Source organism: Notamacropus eugenii, chromosome 6 (assembly GCF_028372415.1).
Source record: "Notamacropus eugenii isolate mMacEug1 chromosome 6, mMacEug1.pri_v2, whole genome shotgun sequence".
In the NCBI taxonomy this organism is placed as follows: domain Eukaryota; kingdom Metazoa; phylum Chordata; class Mammalia; order Diprotodontia; family Macropodidae; genus Notamacropus; species Notamacropus eugenii.
The window spans coordinates 351,109,082-351,128,257 of record NC_092877.1 but is presented as its reverse complement, the minus strand read 5'-3'; the positions used below and the strand labels follow the sequence as shown (position 1 = coordinate 351,128,257).

Genomic DNA, 19,176 nt, shown 5'->3' with positions numbered 1-19,176 from the left:
ACAGATGGAGCCTATGGAATGGTTATGATTCAAGAAAGACCTTCCATAGGTAACACCCATGTGGAGTCCAACACCAACATGTTGACCAAGAAACATCAAACACATCTCTCAGTCAAGCCAATTTGTTTGTGGAGATGAAGTAGTTTATCATAACATTGCCACCAGTAATCACAAAGAGATTATCCTTAAGAAGCTTGATTACTGTACAGACTTCAAGATATTTTGGAGAACACCATCCAATAAACTGTAGTGAAATCAGATCAAGCTGCTATCTAAAATCATCTGACAAAAAATTAATCCATTAAAAATAATATTTTAAATAGGTGTCATTATACCAAATTCTTATAATATCTAAGCTCATGGAATGTGAAGCTCTTGCAAAATAGAGATGTACCAGAAGAGACCAAACTCATATGGGGATTGGATTAAAGCATGGGGTCTGTGCTTAGCATTGTTGTTATCCTATCTGGTACTAGGGTGGCATTAAGGATGCTTCCATGAGACCACAGAGAATGAGTACTTTTCTTCAACTACAAAAGAAATTATTATATCTACCTGTGCAACAGTCCCTGGATATTAAAAAATACCAAGGTAGCAACTTGTCACAGGATTGTTGCTATCTGAATTCTACAGAAAAAGAGGAGTGCCGAGAAAACTAGGGTCACACAGGATGGACGATCACAGATGGAGTGAGATCCACCCTATTATAGGGAACACCCAAACTAATAAACTTTTAGACCTATAGAGAAGTATCTTCTGCTGGGGGTTCTTCACCTGGGTTCAATGACCCTGTTTTTATTTTTAAATATATTTTTGTAATTGTATGCAATATGGATTAATTCATAGATTTTCTCTGTGATCCTACTTTATACATTGAAAACATGATTCTGAGAAGGTGCCCACAGGTTTCACCAGTCTGACTGCCAAAAGGGTCCAGGATATATGGAAAAACAGGTTAAGAACCCCTGATCTACTCTCTGATTGCTTTTCTTGAGTCACTACTTTCTCCACCAGCAGGGTAGGTGTTTTCACTGTCAGGCTCTTGGGCAGTGACAGTCGGGGAAAGGTGACTCATTTTCTAAGTTCTAGATGTCTTTGCAGAGAGAAAATAAAAGAACCTCAGACTGGGAGGTAGGAAACTTAGGTTCTGGTCCTGGTTCTTCCACTCACAAGTTGTGCTGTTTTAGCCTCTTGGGCCCAGTTTCCTCTCTGACGTTCTGAGAATGGGAGGTTTAGGGGGATTCGTTCTGCATTCATGAAAGTGACTTAGCATACTTCTAGGATTACAATCGAAATTCTAATTTATATACTCTGTGGAGTTAAACCAGACATAAATCTGACAAAAAGAGCTTAAAACACATGGGTCGTTTGCAGCTTTTCCTGATCTTGGAATAACACAGCGGAAGCCTAATTCTAATGAAATTCTTACTGTGATTTGAACTGTCATGAACATTTTCTTTCACTTAACAGGTTTGTCTTTTTGCCTTTTTTGGAGTAACAGAGCAAAGGAGAAGAGAGAGTTGCTGGATTCTGATAGAAACTGGAGCAAGATGTTTGAATTTGACCTCTGACACTCAGAATGTGCCACCCTGGGCAAGTCAATGAGCCCCAGTTTCATCATGCCTGTAGTAACCTCCTTCAAAAACCAAACTGCAAGGATTAGGGGAGAGCACCTGTATAAAGCACAACCCTGCTGAATTCTGCTTGTGAATGCTGCAGGACTGACTTCTCCATGCCACAAAGTTAGCAGCATACAGGTGTGGTCCTAGCCTGAATCTTGTTCTGCCTAGTCACCCCCAAGCCTTCTATTTCCATGTTTCAGATCTCTGAAATTCCTTTATCTGATCACATTCTTTTATCATCCAACTTCTTCCTATGTCTCATTACCCCAATCCTATCCTTCATTCTCACCGTGATGTCTCATCACTCCACCCTTAGTCTTTTACCTGCCCATCAGCCTCTTGCTTTCCTGGTCTTGAAACCATGGCTAACCCATTCAGTTCTAAGAATTCTATGCTCTACCCTTGAGTTCCCTGGTCCCTTGTTCGACTACCAATCACATCTTGCCAAAACCCAAACCTGGATGATCCCCACCATTTATTTTTTTATATCCCACTCATGTGCTCCTGGGTGGAGCCAGAGGAAGTCATAAAATCAGGGTGGCAGAGTTCACTTGGTATTTCTGAGCAAGGTTTTTTTTACTCCTTACTCAATTATTATCTGTCCTAATCACCATAGCAGCAATTACAAATCTTCTCTTTTCAAGCTTCCCATGACCTGTAGGGTTAACATATTTGGCATTATTTTCATAGACACATCAGGGAGCTTCCATTCTCAGTGTGGAGGGTTGCGTGGGTTAGTCATGGTGACATACATTTGTAGTCTTAGCTGATAGACTGGCTGGGATTGGCAGATCTCTTGAGACAGTGCTGAGATGCAGTGGACTAACCTGAAGAAGTGCCTATATTGTATTTGATATCAATATGAAGAGTTTTGGGGAATGTGGAACCACCAGGTGGTCTAGAGAGGAACAAATCAGCCTAGGTTTGAAATGCGAAGCTCCAGTGTTCATCCGTAGGTGAATTAAGTCTGTAAGGAGCACCTGTATTCCAGCCTGGGTGAGATGGGAAGACCCAATCTTAAAAAAAAGGGAAGCCTTAGAGGTCAACAAAGATGTACACATAGCTCTATGCAGATATGGATATATAGACACACATATACAGTTGTATATATGTACATATGTATATTTATGTGTGTACATAAGTATAATGTTCCTTGCTTAAAAATTTGCAAAAGACAATATAAATTTTCTCATGTATAGGAATAATTGTGCGTATATATGTACATATTGCTTCAAATGTAAGCAACACACATGAATATACTGCTTTAAACATATATATGGCTTACATTGTAAATATGTATATATGTATATGTATACATATATATCCAAGGTTTGCAAAGTGCTTTATAGACATCCTCCCATACATGCACATATAAGTACACACATGTGAATGTTACATGCATGCATTTATACATATACATGAAATAATGCATACAGAGTGTTTACAAATGTATACCCACATTCACATATACATACATATATACACACTTGTGTATACAATATGCACATGCACACACACATATAGTGTGCATGTGTAGAATGAACCTGTGATTTCACTGATACATGGAACTCCTGGATGAGGACACTCCCTCTATCAGTACAGGCTGACCCTTTCCATACAGCTGAGAATCTCTGAGAGTTACCTGGGGCACTTGTCTGGAGTCACCAGTCCAGCAGGTTCAAGAGGGGGAATTTGAAACCACATTTTCCTGACTGGGAAGATAACTCTCTTATCTACTACCCCTTGCCTCTCCAAGCAGGATATAAATAGCAGCTGTTATTGTGGTAGGTGATTGTTCCATCAGTCTGGACTTGTGATTTCACTGTTTTAGGCAACTGCAAGTGTGGAAATTCCATCCACTGGACCACAGATTTAGAGCTGGAAGGAACCTTAGAGATCTTCAAGTCCAGCTTCCTCATTTTACAGATGAGGAAGCTGAGGTGGAGAATTTTTTTTTGTTTTTTTTTGAGATTTCCAGAGGGTATCTGAAGCAGGATTCAAACTCAAGCCTTCCCACCTCCAAGTCCAGTAGCCAATTTAGAGTCCTAGAGAGTGGTCTTGGGACACAGAGATTAAGTGAATTCTCTCTGTAGTTAGCATGAATCAGAGGGAGGACATAAACCTGGGTCTTTCTAATTTTAGGTTGCCGCCCTCCCTCTCCTGAATCATCATGCTTGTCAATTTGCAGCTATACATAATGGGATGTATATGGACAGCACCCCTCACAGTCCTGGCCACATCAAACATTTATCTTGGCTCATTTTGATGACCTCTGAACTACTATGGGCCATGACAATCTCCTCCCCTCTGCCACCCTCCATCACTGATGTGCGGTTTCTTAATTCTCATACCTCAAGGGCTGTTCTGAACTGCCCTGCTGCAATGGCATATTTCTTCTGTCTGTAGCAGGTGCTGGCATCCTTTAGGGCGACCTGGAGCCATTTGTCGATCTGGGGCAGAAAGCTGAAATGAGGCGCGTTCAGAGAGTTCACTATTTCAGCCGCCTGACAGGTGGCTGGCGAGCCAGTGGACACCAGTGACTCCACAAACTCATAGGTGACGTCTTCCTCATCGATGTAGACCAGCTTCATTTCCACATCCATTATGTTCTTTAGAGGGATGTGAGGCAGAGGCAGAGTCATCAGCTGGCTCTCCAGCTCAGTGACCCGGGCTTCTCTCTTCATCAGTGGAGGCTTTTCCTCACTCTCGGTCCTTCTCTTGAGCCCAGCTCTGTCCAGTTCACCACTCTGCTTTTCTTTCAAGGTCTTTATCATCTTGGCCCGCTCACTCCCCATCTCCCCCTGCTTCTCGAAGGGGTAGCTTTTCTTCATTTCCTGGGGCATGTCCAGGGCATGGACAGGGCTGGCAAGCGTCACAATTTTCTTACTCATGTTCATTTTCAGTGCCAGCTGATCGTGGCAGGTCCTGTTCCCAGCATTCTCTAGACTCCTGTTGCTCCATGAATCCATCAGATTTCTTCAATATTCCTATTTAGAATTGGGAAGGAAGAGTTGTTAAAAACAGGTTAACACTGTCCATCCATCTGAACCACTGACACAACGCACTTAAGCCTACTGCTTTATTCATCATAGGTAATCACATTTGATGAAAACCTCTGGCTATAGCTTTTGCTGCCTTATATGTTTCAATAATAAAAAAAAACCCTTAAGAAGTTGTTTTCAGAAATATGTTCTGGAAAAGGTCTTTAAATAGTCATCCATAGCCAAATAACAACATCTACTGTTCATTTTTATGGGGTGCAGAGATGCACCAAATGGAAAGATCTTAGGCACATCCACTGAGGGAAAAAAAGACAAAATATCCATCTTGATATTAATTTCCTCACAAAGGCAGGTGGCCTAGAACTCATTATAAAATACACTACTCACCTGAATAATAGGCTTTGGAGGAGAAAGAATTCTCTTAGCCACAGCTGGTGCCAATGAAAGACTTCCAGAAATATGGGAAACAGATTTTCCTCCCTCATTTTTCCATTAATAATGAAAATGTTAATTTTACACAGCTTTAAACACCATTTTTCAGAACAGTCTCCCCTTTTTTCGGTCTAATTTATTTATTAATTTATTTATCTTCAAGTGGAAGGCACTTGACCTTGAGTTTCATGTTAATGCTTAAGCATAAGCCCACATTGTTATCTTAGAATGCTAACATGTAGAAATGCTTGCCATCCAGTATGCTATATGCAAGTGGAAACTGTGATGTCACACAGACAGGAAACACTGCCAGAAATCACAATTGTTTTTGAAATGAGAAAGGTTATTCCTATGGACATAGGATCATAGATCCAGAGATGGAAGGTATTTAGGAGGCCATGTAGTCTAGTCCTTTTGTGGTGTAGATGAAAGAGGTTCACTTGCCCAAGATCACCCAGGTAGTAAGTGTGATTGGGGCGGGGGGGGTGGAATCTGAACTTGTTTAGTTAACTCTTTTATTTTACAGATGAAGAAACTGAGAACAAGGGAAGCTAACAGACTTGGTCAAGATGATCCAGATAACGTCAGAAGTGGGTTCTGAATCCATCTGACTCCAAGGTCAGTGCTCTTTCCACTGTAGGGTTTGGTGTATTTTCTCTGCTTCAGAGTTACATGACAGTACTTTGGGGCCAATCAATCAACAAGCAAACGTTAAGTATGTACTATGTGCTAGGTAATATGTGCCAGGTGCTGGGGATACACTGTGGCCCTTCTCCATTAATCATCATTACTATAGTATGGGACAGCTTTTTGAAGTCTTTCCAGGGATCTCACCTGATTCTCACCACTTTCCTATCCCCACCTTACAGATCAGAAAACTGACCCAGAGAGTTCAAGTTATTGGACTACAATATCAGAGAGCCATCGCAGTTAGTTCTAGGACAAAGGTTTTTGGATTCCTTGCCCAATGTTCTTTTTATTAAGACATACCAAAAGAGGAAGGGAAAGAACAGATGACTGACACATCAACGTTAGATAAAAGGTCTCTGTCTTTCTCTGGTGCACGGGTTTCTCCTCCCTTCCAAACAGGAGTTGTTGCCCTTTAGAAAAATGTCACGACTTAGAAAGCTGAGAGATAGAGGTGGCAGGAGTTCAGTCACTTGACCTAAATTGAACTCTCAAGTAGTCTTTAAATGCTTGAGAGTTGGAAATCTGAAGTTTGCTTAGGATGACCCTTCAAAAAAAGCCAGAACTTTGACACTGGAGGGCTTCTTCTAGTCCAGTCTAACCCAATGCAACCAGCATTTATTAAGTACCTACTATATGCCAGGCACAAAGACAAAAGAAAAAAAAAACAATTCTTGCCTTCCAAGACTCTAGATATTCTAATGGAGTTAAACCATTGCATTACTGCTTTCATTTATTCAACACTCATCTGTTAAGTGACTGGTATGTGGTGGGCATTGAATGAGATTCTGGGGAAATAAAGATATCTCTGTCTTCAGAGAGTTTTCATTCTACTGATGGGAGATATGTACACATATAAGAATATGACAACTCCAAAGTAAACACAAGGTAAAACAGGCTGGAGCATCTGAGTCGGAGAAATGGCCTTGTACTGGACATGGCTTGTGGGCTGAGCTTAGAAGCAGAGATGAAGACGGACTGCCAGGCACAGAGGTCAGCCTGTGTAGCAACATTAGAGAAAGGAGAGGAAAGGAAAGGAACCATTTGGCCAGAATGCAGAGTATATGAAGGAAAACAATGAACACCACATCTGGGAATATCTTCCACCTCTCCTTTTAATTAAAGCCATCTGAAGAACGATGGGATCAAATATGTGGTCTGGACAATGAGGTTCTCCGCTCATAACTAAAACAGATGTATCTCTAAAAGAAGAACAAAACTCCCAGGAATTCTAATGAATAGTTTTGCTATGATTTTAAAAAATTTGTTTTTACACAATTTTATTTTTGTTTTGTTAAGATATTATAGTTACATGCTATTAACTGGTTCAGCTGGTTCAGTCGTGTCCAATTTTCTGTGACCCCATTTGAGGTTTTCTTGGTAGATAGTGGAGTGGTTTGCCGTTTCTTTCTCCAGCTCATTTTACAGATGAGGAAAATGAGACAAACCTGGTATAGTGACTTGCCCAGGGTCACACAGCTAATGTTGCAGAGGCCAGGTCTGAACTCATGAAGATGAGCCTTCCTTACTCCAGATCTGGCACTCTATCCACTGCACTATGCAGCTGACCATGTTATTATATCAATATGATCATTACATAGAATGTAATATATATTAATATAGAATGTTATATTTGTAACTTATTACAATCACAAGCATTTTAATACACAAAAACCAATAAAGGATCACTTTATGTGAAACCATGAAATTCTTTCCCGCAATTTTCAAAAACATGTTACATTTAACAAGGTAGTAAAAAGATTGCCTTATTCTTGGCCACATCCGAGCATTTCTGCTTTTGAATAGTTATTTAATGTTTTCCTGATGCTCTTTCCTTTTGTTTGTCTATCACCACCCATTAGCTCAACCTTGGCCTGCCATAATTCTGATGTTATTTATAGAAAACATTTTTTTCCATTGACTTGCATTATTTCGAAAAAACATCCCCAAATATTATAAAATATGTCCATCCTTGGGGCTTGCAGAATATCACAGTACTTTCATAATATGAAGAAATGTACAGTCTACATATCACCCCAGTAGTGTTTTGCTTTGGACACTCCTATTTTTCTATTAATCTCCGTATTTTCTTGTAAACTTTTTCTCCTCCTCTGAATTCTGCTCACCTTTAAGACTTGGGAAGTCTTGGCCTGGTGAGGGTTCAATTGTTACAGATCTCAACACAGCACACAGCTGTTCAGTGTGTTCAGTGATATACTCCACTTTTTATAAAATCCACACCCTTGGTAATCCTGGTTCTAAAATCTCTCTTCCACCTTCCATGGGACTGGGACCAAAATGTGGGCTAAGTTGATGACTCGCTATTGGCAGAGATGCAGAGATAAATATGATAACTCGTGGTCCAAGGGGACCTCACAATTCTATAAATGTGAATTTTCAGGTAACATACGCCAAGTTTATTCTCTTCTTTGTACATTACATTACAGCAAAAAGTTTATGTATTGGGTCCAGAACATTGGATATAGAGAGCTGGAAGTGACCTCAAAAGTCTGATCCAATCTTTGTATTTTTACATAGGAGTAAACTGAGGACCAGAGAAGTTAGGTAATTGATGGGCACTTAGGTATCACAGTGGATGGAATGTTGGCTTTGAGAGAAAGGGAGGTCAAATTCTAACTCAGGTACTTACTGGCTATGTGACCCTAAGCATGTCACTTGGCCTCACTTTTTTCATCTGTAAAATGAGCATGATAATAGCACCAACCTTCTAGGGCTATCATGTGACTCAAATGAGATAACATGCAAAGAACTTTGCAAACCTTTTAGAGCTGTATCAAGCTACTATATAAATGATAGCCTTTTCCAAGGTCACATGGATGGTGGCTGGAAGAGTTGGGAACTAAACCCCTGTGTTCTGCCTCCACGTAAAGGACACATTCAAAAAAAGCTTTTTCATGGTTCTATATCATAATTTGGGGTATGGAGCGTGGAGTACTCAGAATTTACCCAGAGATAAAAAATTACCAGTAACACACTGCAAAAATATATAAAACAAATCAGTTAAGAGAAGACCTTTGAAAGGTCTCCTCTAGATTTTCCAATTGGCTTATATACTGCCTCCCCACATGCACACAGTGAGGAGATGTTACATGTCCTTGCCAAAGCCTCCACATGCATCCTTGATCCTATCCCTTCTCTCCTTCCCCAACAGACTGCCTCCACTATTATCTTCTCTCTCTCTCTCTCTCTCTCTCTCTGTCTCTGTCTGTCTCTGTCTCTGTCTCTCTCTGTCTCTCTCTCTGTCTGTCTCTCTCTCAAATTTTCAGTCTCTACCATTCTATAGGCTCCTTCTATGTTTCTTAAAAACACTAAAAACATTTACCATCTGAAAAATTTCTCAGTAGATCCTTGTCACCCCTGATAGTCATCACCCTGAGACTTCCCTTCACAGATAAAATCCTTGAAAAAATGGTCTAATTGGGGTGCTTCTATTTCCTCCTCCTTCTGTTTCCTCCTCATCCTCCTTCTTTGCTTTGGAAAGCTAAGAAAGGTGGAAACTTGCCATTATGCAAAATAAAAAGAAAAACTTCTTTATATTTTTATTTTCAGTTCCAAATCCACCCCTCCCTTCTCGCTCCTTTCCCATCCATCAAAAAAAGCAATCATCATAATATTCATTATACATGTGAAGTCATGAAAAGCATATTTCCATATTAGCCATGCATGTTGAAAAAAGCAAGGAAAAAAGGTGAAAAAAATATTCTTCATTCTGCACTCAGAGTTCATTCTCACTGTCTTCTAAAGCCTCTGCAATCTAGGTTTGTGTCATCATTTAGTTGTCAACACTCCAAAATTACCAATGATCTTTTAACTACTGAAACTAATGATCTTTTCTCAATACTCCCCATTCCTGATCTCTCTGTAGCACTGATATTGTTGGTCATCTTTTCCTCCTGGGTATTCTCTCCTTCTCTGAGTTTTATCATACAACTTTCTCTTTCTTCTCCTCCTACCTGTGTGACTTAACTTTCTTTGTCCCCTTTGTGGAATCTTTAGCCATATCATTCCCACTGACTATGAGTGTCCTCCAAGGCTCTTCCTGGGTCTCTTCTCTTAACTCTCTACACTGGGTAATCTTATTAGCTCCCCTGGATTCACTCAGCTCTATACAAATGATTTCCACATTAATATATCCATCCCCAGTCTCTCTCCTGATCAATAGTACTGAACTGCTCACTACCTGTTGTTACAGATGGTACCCAGGTACTTCAGCCTCAACACGTCCAAAACAGAACTCGTTCATTATCTTTTCCCTTAAACTTACTCCTTCCCTCAGCTTCCCTATTACTGCTGAGGATACCATCATCCTTCCAGATTCCGTATGTGTAATCAGTCACTAAATCTTGTTATTCTACTTCAGAAGTCTCTCCTATATTTCATTTCCCCTTCTCTTTCCTCAAACAGCCTGAACCCTCGTTCTGGCCTTGATTACCCTTCACCTGGAATATTACAACAGCCTCCACAAGGGTCTCCCTGCCTCAAGTATCCCTGCACACAGTTGCTTGCCAAAGTAATTTTCCTAAAGCAAAGATCTGATCATGTTAGCCATCTCCTCTATAAACAACAGGAGCTTCCTATTCCTTCCAGCATGAAATATATAAAGTCCTCCACTTTTTAAAGCCCTTCACAATCAGACCCATTCTTAACTTTCTGATCTTCTTACACTTTTCCTCCTTTCTATGGAGCAGCCATACTAGCCTACTTGTTTCCTCACACAGCTTCCTTACTCTCTCTGCTGTCTCTGTGCCTTGCCATAGGTTATATGATATGTCTGGAGTGCTCTCCCTTCTCAGAATCACTGGCTTCCTTCAAGATCAGCTTGAATGCCACCTTCAGCAGAAGCCTCCCACCACTTTCACCTCTCCCTCCCAGTCCAGCTGTTAGTACCTTACAATCTAAAGCAGAAAGTTTTTATCCTGCATCTGGGAGCTAGATCGGGAAATAAACTACTCCTCCATTTTTGCTATCATCTCATTGAAAATTAAGATTTCCTTTAATTATTAAAAAAAGACCATCATTCTGAGAAGGGGTCTATTACTGTCACCAGACTACACAAAGGGAGGTTAAGAGCTCCTGTTCTAAGCTTACCTTCCATCCATGCTGTATGTATCTTGTATGAATATATTTATATACATACTGTATATATAGGGCCCAAATCTCCTGGTTGGTGACTACCTCTCCAGGAAAGCCTTAGGGGTGCTTCACCTCACTCTCTACTCTGTGGTCATCTCCTTACCCACAGCCTCTTCAGTCCTCTTGACTGAAGCATTGTTCTTGGATGGGTGTGCAGATCTCCCATAGTGATGGGAAAAAACCAAATAAACAAAAGACAAAAGAAACCATCCGCGAATGAAATTAACAATTACACAGAGGACAGCAGACGTGTGTGCAGAAAGGATCTGAATCTCAAACAAACAGGGTCATTTATTTCTAGTGTTAAATTTAATATACACTTGAAAAACAATAAGCAAATTTTTCACAATGGAAGCTGACAGTTTCATTTACAAGAATCCTCTTTTATTCTTTATACAATGAAATGCTGATGCGTTTAATAAATGTTCTAAATGAAAAAATTGATATATTTTAAAAAATTTTATAAAATGCAAAAAAAGAAACAGAGAAGGAAAGGGAGTGGAAGAAAGAGAGAGATATGAATGAAACCATGTACGGTGATTGCCATTTCAAATTTGGTTCCTCTTTTCTTTTAGTCCAACTGAGCACTACTGTTTAGGCAAGAGCTAATGGGGTTCAGAAACTCTCACATCAAGATAGAAGAACGATTCCTTTGTCTTAACTCATAAAGCTTGTATATACTGACCATAATGTTATTATAGTCGTTTACCATAAGGTGCTTCTGATGTAAAATTACATAATAAAAACAGAGGTGTCCAAATGTGACCTATCTCTGAGAAAGTACAACCTAAAACATTTTGACATTTCACTTTTTAGCCATGAGCAAGGGTCACTTTGTCCTTCAACATTTCCAATGAACTCAGCATCAATGCAATTTCAGGCTCTTTTTTCTTCTTTTTTGGTGAACGATCAATGCGATTAACCCAGCATTAATCAGTGCTATCGAGACATGCTCTGGCTGCACTGAGGTCCACTTTAATCATTACCTCAATAAAAAAATACTTTTAGGGAAAAACCATTAAAAATCATTATCTTTATCAAAGAAATCTTTTGGCTTATAGATGCTTGGAAAAATGCCCATCCTTTGGTTTAGAAGGCCATGTTATGAATTTCTTCTTAGAAATACACCATAAAAACCCCAAACTTTTGCAGGTATCAAGAGATTTTTTAAAAGCTCCAAACAATTTAATGGAGAAAAATACAGGAGAAGAGCAGGTGATAATTTTCTATCATTTTCAGGGGGCAGCCTTTTAAATTTACTTAGTACACTTTCAAGAAAGGGTTTGTTTGGCTTGTGCAACCAAGCTTTGGGCCCCCCTGGGTTGGGGGAGGGAAGAGAAGCAGATGGCAAGGCCTTACAACTGGAAAGATACAAATGTTTTCATGGCGGCTCAATGGAGAAAGCCAGTTTACTTATTGGACTTGCTGTTGAAATAGGCTGCTCAAATATGGATAGACAGTTGGAGGAGAAGAGAGAGACCATTTTAAATGTACTGTAGGAGAAATGCAACATTACAGTTGCTATGGTTTTCATTCCTCAAAAAAAAAAAAAAAGAGAAAAATCTAATTTTAACCTGCTGTTGAGTTCCTGTAGCTATGGGAGATATTCCTTCGGAGAAACTTCCTCCTTGTTAGGGTTTAGCATTGCACCTGGCTTTGTGTGAAGGAACTGGTGTGGTTCAGTCTTTTTTACAAGCATCCACATGGGCTTGTATATCCTTGACAGGGAAGACAACTGGGTTATAATTACACCAGCCCCTTAACTCAGGATGTGTGCTAAGACATACATAGCAGGATCTTGCCAAAGCTTTCCTCCTAGGGTGGTGGATCAACATGATCCACATGCATTTTTTAAAAAATCTGTTCTGAGAGGCAACCTGGTAGAGAAGATAGAGCACCAACCCTGAGCCAAAAGAATATAGGCTCAAGGCTTTTCTCTGGCACAATATTCTATGACTCCAAGTTATAGGGAGGTTGCTGATCAGCCCTAGAAGAGAAGCTAACATACCGGGAGTTTCCTTTCCTGATGAAACCAGATCCTCCCCTCCCCAAGAAGAATTTGTAAACATTACACATCTAACCTTCTTGCCTTTTTTTTTTTTAAAGGACCTGCCATTTTTCAGGGTTTCTTAATATGAGTGCTAGGAATGTAGAATTTTTTTGAAAATTGTATGTCAATATAATTGGCCCCAATTGCAGTGCTTTGTAAACCTTAAAGTGCTATGTAAATGCTAGCCTGTTTTTGTCTTCCTTTATTTTCTAAGGGGACCAATATAACATCATGGGGTGATGTATTGACTTGTGAGTGAACTGAATTTAAGTGAGGCAGACTTGGGCAAAGTCATTAGCGTCAGTCTCTCTTCCAGAGTCAGAGAGGTTCAGTGTCAGGACAAAGGAAGGGTAATGGTCTGGGAGTAGATGACCTTGGCATTTTTGATGTCTGACCAAGCCCTAACTGCTCCACAGAGCCTGCTTCAGTCACCTTCATGGCTGTTGGAACAAATTGTTTTCATCTGTTCATTTCAGCAGGGGAAGGTCTTCATGTGCTTGGGAGTTTCTACTTATTGACATGTTTGGATGTCCTCAACTAGTTTAACCCATATGTCCAGACAGTTTTATTGGAGTGTGGATGCTGTGTATTCTACAGCTTCTTGGAGCTACAGGTGAGAATTGAGTGCCAGGTGGACATCAAAGGTGGATGAGAAGCCCTGAAAAGGGATGAGCGAGTCCTTACACCAGAAGTCCTCCATAGATAACCTATAAACTACCTATTTTGCTAACTATTAGCTTTGTAATTCTATTTTTTAATTTTATGCATTTAAAAATAGTATTTTGGGGGTGGGGTGGGGCCAAGATGGCAGAATAGAAGCAAAGACTTGCTAGATTTCTCCCCCCAAGCCCAGCCAAATACCTGTAAAAATGATTTTAAACAAATTCTGGAGCTCCAGAACCCACAAAATGATAGAGTGAAGCCAATCTCCAGCCCAAGACAGCCTGGAAGGTTGACAGAAAGCATCTATGGAGCTGCACTGGGAGTAGAATGCAGTCCAGTGCACTAGCATGGATGGGACCTGAGCAGACCTCAGGGGACTGAATCCTTGGCACCTGTGGTGGTTTCCAGACTTCACAACCCCAAAACACTGAGGACAAATTGGAAGGTCAGTGAAAAAAACCTGTCAGAACTGTGTGAGAGATTTGAGTGGTCTGGCCCTAATCCCAAGGTGGTAGGGGGGAGGGTGGAGGGCGCCCACAGCTCCACAGGAAAGGCAGAGGTGGTGGCTGTTTCTGGAGCTCTAGGCTCGTAGATTGTGGGGGGATTGAGCAGCTGACAGTACACCTCCCCACACTGGAACAGAGAACTACCTTGATAAAAAGCTCAAAATTCAAATAAATGGCTGGGGAAATGAGCAAAAACCAAAAAAAAAATCAGACTACAAAATCTTACTTTGATGACAAGAAAGACCAAAACATACCACCAGAATTAGACAACAAAGTCAAATCTCCTACATCCAAAGCCTCCAAGAAAAATATTTGTCTCAAGCCATGGAAGAGTTCAAAAAAGATTTTGAAAATCAAGTAAGAGAAGCAGAGCAAAAATTGGGAAGAGAAATGAGAGCAATGCAAGAAAATCATGAAAAGCAAGTCAACCGCTTGCTAAAGGGGACTCAAGAATGCTAAAGAAAATAACAACTTAAAATAAACACTGACCCAAATGGCAAAAAAGATCCAAAAAGCCAATGAGGAGAAGAATGTCTTAAAAAGTAGAATTGACCTGATGGGAAAGGAGGCCCTAAAGCTCACTGAAGAAATTAATTCCTTAAAGATTAGAATGGAGCAGATGGAAGCTAATGCCTTTATGGAAAATCAAGAAATTATAAAGCAAAACCAAAGGAACTAAAAATAACAGACAATGTGAAATATCTCACTGGAAAAACAACTGATCTGGAAAAAAAATCCAGGAGAGAAAATTTAAAAATTATTGAACTACCTGAAAGTCAGGATCAAAAAAGAGCGTAGACACCATCTTTTGAGAAATTATCAATGAAAACTGTCCTGATATTCTAGAACCAAAGGGTAAAATAGATATTGAAAGAATATAGCAATTGCCTCCTGAAAAAGATCCCCAAAGGAAAACTCCTAGGAATACTACAGCCAAATTCCAGAGCTCCCAAGTCAAGGAGAAAATATTGCAAGAAGCCAGAAAGAAACAATATGAATGTTGTGGAAGCACAATCAGGATAACACAAGATCCAGCAGCTTCTACACTAAGGGATCACAGGGATTGGAATATGACATTCCAGAGTTCAAAGGAGCTAGGACTAAAACCACGAATCACTTACCCAGCAGAATTGAGTTTCAGGGGAAAAATGGAACTTCAATGAAATAGAGAACTTCCAAGCGTTCTTGATGAAAAGACTAGAGCTGAAGAGAAAAACTGACTTTCAAACACAAGAATCAAGAAAATCATGAAAAGGTAAACAGGAAAAAGAAATTATAAGGGACTTACTAAAGTTGAACTATTTGCATTCCCACATGGAAGGATCATATTTGTAACTCTTGAGACTTTTCTCAGTTTTAGGGTAGTTGGAGGGATTATATACATATAGTCAGTGGATACGGTGAATTGAATATGAAGGGATAATATCTAAAAAAGTAAAATTAAGGGATGAGAGAGGAATATATTAGGAGAAGGAGAAAGGGAGAAATAGAATGGGCTAAATTATCTCACATAAAAAGGGCAAGAAAAAGCTTTTTCAATGGAGGAGAAGAGGTGGAAGGTGAGAGGGAAAGAGTGAACTTTACTCTCATCAGATTTGGCTTAAGGAGGGAATAACATGCACACTCAATTTGGTATGAAAATTTATTTTACACTACAGGAAAGTGGGGGGGAGGAGATAAGTGGGTGAGGAGTGGGGGATGATAGAAGGGAGAAAAAATGAGAGGAGGAGGTAATTAGAAGTGAATGTTTTTGAGGAGGGGTGGGTTCCTAAGAGAGAACAGAATAAATGGGGAGCAGGTTAGGACGGAGGGAATTATGGTTAGTCTTTTACATCATGATTCTTATGGAAGTGTTTTGCATGACTACACATGTATAACCTATATTGAATTGCATACCTTTTTAGAGGGGATGAGTGGGGAGGGAGAAATTGGAACTCAGAGTTTTAAAGATGAATGTTAAAAATTGTTTTTACTTGTAACTGGGAAATAAGACATACAGGCAATGGATTATAGAAATCTATCTTGCCCTACAAGAAAATAGAGGGGAAAGGGATGAGAGAAGGGAGAGGTGTGATTAAAGGGAGGGCAGATTCAGGCAAGAGGTAATCAGAATGCATGTTCTCTTGGGGTGGGTGGAAGGGAGAGATGGAGAGAAAATTTGGAACTCAAAATCTTTTGAAAGTGAATGTTGAAAACTAAAAAAGAAATAAATTATTAAAAAAAACCCCAGTATCCTAGGAAGGGATCTATAGGCTTCCCCACACTACCAAGGGGGTCCAAGACACAAAAAGATTAAGAAAATCCTATTTTAAAAGTTGCATTGTCCTTTGAAAGGGTATGGTTATCCCCCAACCCCTGAGAGAAAAAAAGCAAAATTTGTAGTCTTGGACTGAAGTAAGAGAAACATAGCTCTGAGGAATGATGAGAGAGTCCTCTTTGTACTTTACCCTGGTCAGACCACACCTAGAGTATTATGTTCAGTTCTGGGTACTTTGGACAGCACCCCTATGTGGGCAGCCAGGATGGTGAAGGATCTCAAGTTCTTGACCTATGAGGACCAACTGAAAGAAATTGGGATGCTTAGCCTGGGGAAAGGAAAGGATGGAGTGGGGAGTGGTAAAAACTACAAGCAATATAATCTGAGGCAACAGTGTATGTACAGGAAAAATTGAGGGTGGAAAGAGAGGGAAGGGAATAAGCATTTATATAGCACCTACTATGTGCCAGGCTCTGTGCTAAGTGCCTTTCAAATATCTCCTTTGATCATCACAACAAACCCTGTGAGGTAGATGCTGCTGTTATCAACTCCATTTTATGGTTGAGGAAACTGAGGCAAACAGGGCTAAGTAACTCGTCCACGGACTGCAGATACTTGCAAGTATCTGAGGGTGGATTTGGACTTGATCTTCCTGACTCAAGGTCCAGTATTCCATCTACATTCCACCAGTTGCTTCAGGTGGGGGGTCTGCTGCTTTCTGCTCTGGTCACACTACATCTGGAGTCATGGTATTCAGTTTTAGGAAACTTATTTTAGGAAGGACTAAAAGCTAGAAAATATCTGAAAGAAAACACTGTGGATGAAGAAGGTTTATGTCATGTGAGATCAGCAGAAGGAAAAGGTACAATAGAGTTGTCTTAAGGTATTTGAAGGATTATTTGGGAGAAGAGCAGTTCATTTGTTCCCAAAGATAGTGGACCTATGATCAATGGGTGGATCAATGTTTATAAAGAGGCAGATTTAAACTCAATATCAAGATGTCCTAATAATTAGAGCTATACCAAAGGAGAGCACCTTCTTGCAAGGAGGGAGTGGGTTCTTCCTCACTGGAGGTCTTTAACCAAAATCTGGAGAGACAGCTGCTAGTTGTGTATTGTGGTGGAGGTTCTATTTCTGGTATGGGTTGAACTAAAGGATTCCATGTGCCTTCCAACTACAGAATTCTCTGATTCTGGCATTAGTTTGCTTAGCAATAGTAACAATGAAGATTTTCACCTAACGGTAAATGTATGCTAAGTAAACTTAGTTGAGAAAAGACATGGGGTCTTAACAACTCTGTGGTAGGATTTTTAATCGGGTTTCAGTTATAATTATGACAGGTTTCTACCATAAATGTGATTAATTCCAAGGGAGCTATGACTGTGGTCATTAAGTTTTGATAGGGATGGGTAGCAGATTTGTCCAATCAAAGGACATGATGTCAATTACTGGCTACTTGTTAGCATTAGGCCACACAGTCACAGTTATGAGACCTTCATGACAACTGCACCTGGAAAGAGAATGTCATTGTTGTGAATTGTGATTAATAGGGAAAGACCCAGAAAAAATTCTTCTAAGCTCTCAAATGCTTGCTTTTTTTCAACAGGCAATACAATCATTCCCACAGACATCCAAGAAGCAAATTCTGTTCTATTCCACAATTCAAGTAAGATTCAAAATCCTGTTTGCTTCACCACAGTCCAGAAATTTAGATGATAACCCAACAAGCCAGCATATTCTCATTTACCCAAGTGAAAGTAAACAGCTTACAAAAATTAGCTTTTTAAATTTTTTGGTAATGATTCTGGTAACTTACCTCAAAACTGAAGCACATGGCTTTCATTTTGCTATTTGAATAGTTTACTCTTCTTAATCAGTTAAAAATAGCAATATTTATTAAGGGCCAGGATCTCATTTTTAGTGTTTGTTGGAGACAGTGGAGATATTACAAATTGAATCCAATTCAAAAAATATTCAGCCCTACTATGTGCCAGGCTTTGTTTTAGGTGGTTTTAAGGATATAAAACCAAAAATGAGATAGTACCCATGCTCTGGGTAGATGCAATGATTACTCAATTAGTCAAGAAGCATTCATCAAGCATCAGCTAGATGCTAGCCATGGTTCTAGGTGCTACAGATAATAAAAAGAAACAGCAAGCAGTCCTTGCCCTCCCAGAGTTTACATTGTGTTAGGAGAGACAGCAGAATATATGTAGGATGCATAAAATATACTTAAAAATCTCTACAAGGTAATTTTGAGAGGGGAAGCACTAGCAGCTGGGGGGGAGGAATAGGATCAAAAAAAGCTTCAAATATAGCTTGCATGGAAATTTGTTTTGCATGATTTCAAATGTATAATTGATATCATATTGCTTGCCTTCTCAGTGGGGATGGAAGGAGTGGGAGGAATGGAGAGAATTTGGAACTCAAAATTTGAAAGGAAAAGAATGTTAAAAAATAAATAATAAATTAAAAAAATGAATCCAAGAGAAAGCTTCAAGTAGGGGGTGGTGCTTAAACAGAATAAAAATTACAGACATATATGTACTAAGGTAATAAAGGGGCTAGTAACCATGGGGAAAATAATTTAGTGTTTTAGCTTATTCTAGTAGTCAAGTTTATGACTGACATAAAGTATGGGTTATTCATGGGGGGTGGGGTTTTTCTAATCTTTATAAAGTGACTATGGTATAAATTGACATTTTATAAGTGTGGTCTCTGCTGATACAGCAAGAGTATCCTTAATGAATGTGTCTTCTAAAACCTTTCATCAAATATGATTGCTGAAACAATAATTTGGGTG

General features: G+C 39.7%; 1 protein-coding gene across 4 annotated transcripts in view; it reads right to left on the bottom strand.

Annotated features, from left to right (window-relative positions):
• The window catches only part of SPATA16 (spermatogenesis associated 16), a 319,130-nt gene that overhangs the window by 271,577 nt on the left and 28,377 nt on the right, over positions 1-19,176 (bottom strand). For all 4 annotated transcript variants that reach the window (XR_011969102.1, XM_072618454.1, XM_072618456.1 and 1 more), the window contains exon 2: positions 3,974-4,609. Coding sequence is in view for 3 of the 4 variants with exons in the window: in XM_072618454.1 (XP_072474555.1) it covers positions 3,974-4,591 (618 nt within the window). In the remaining variant the exon portion in view is untranslated. The remainder of the gene's footprint in view (positions 1-3,973; positions 4,610-19,176) is intronic.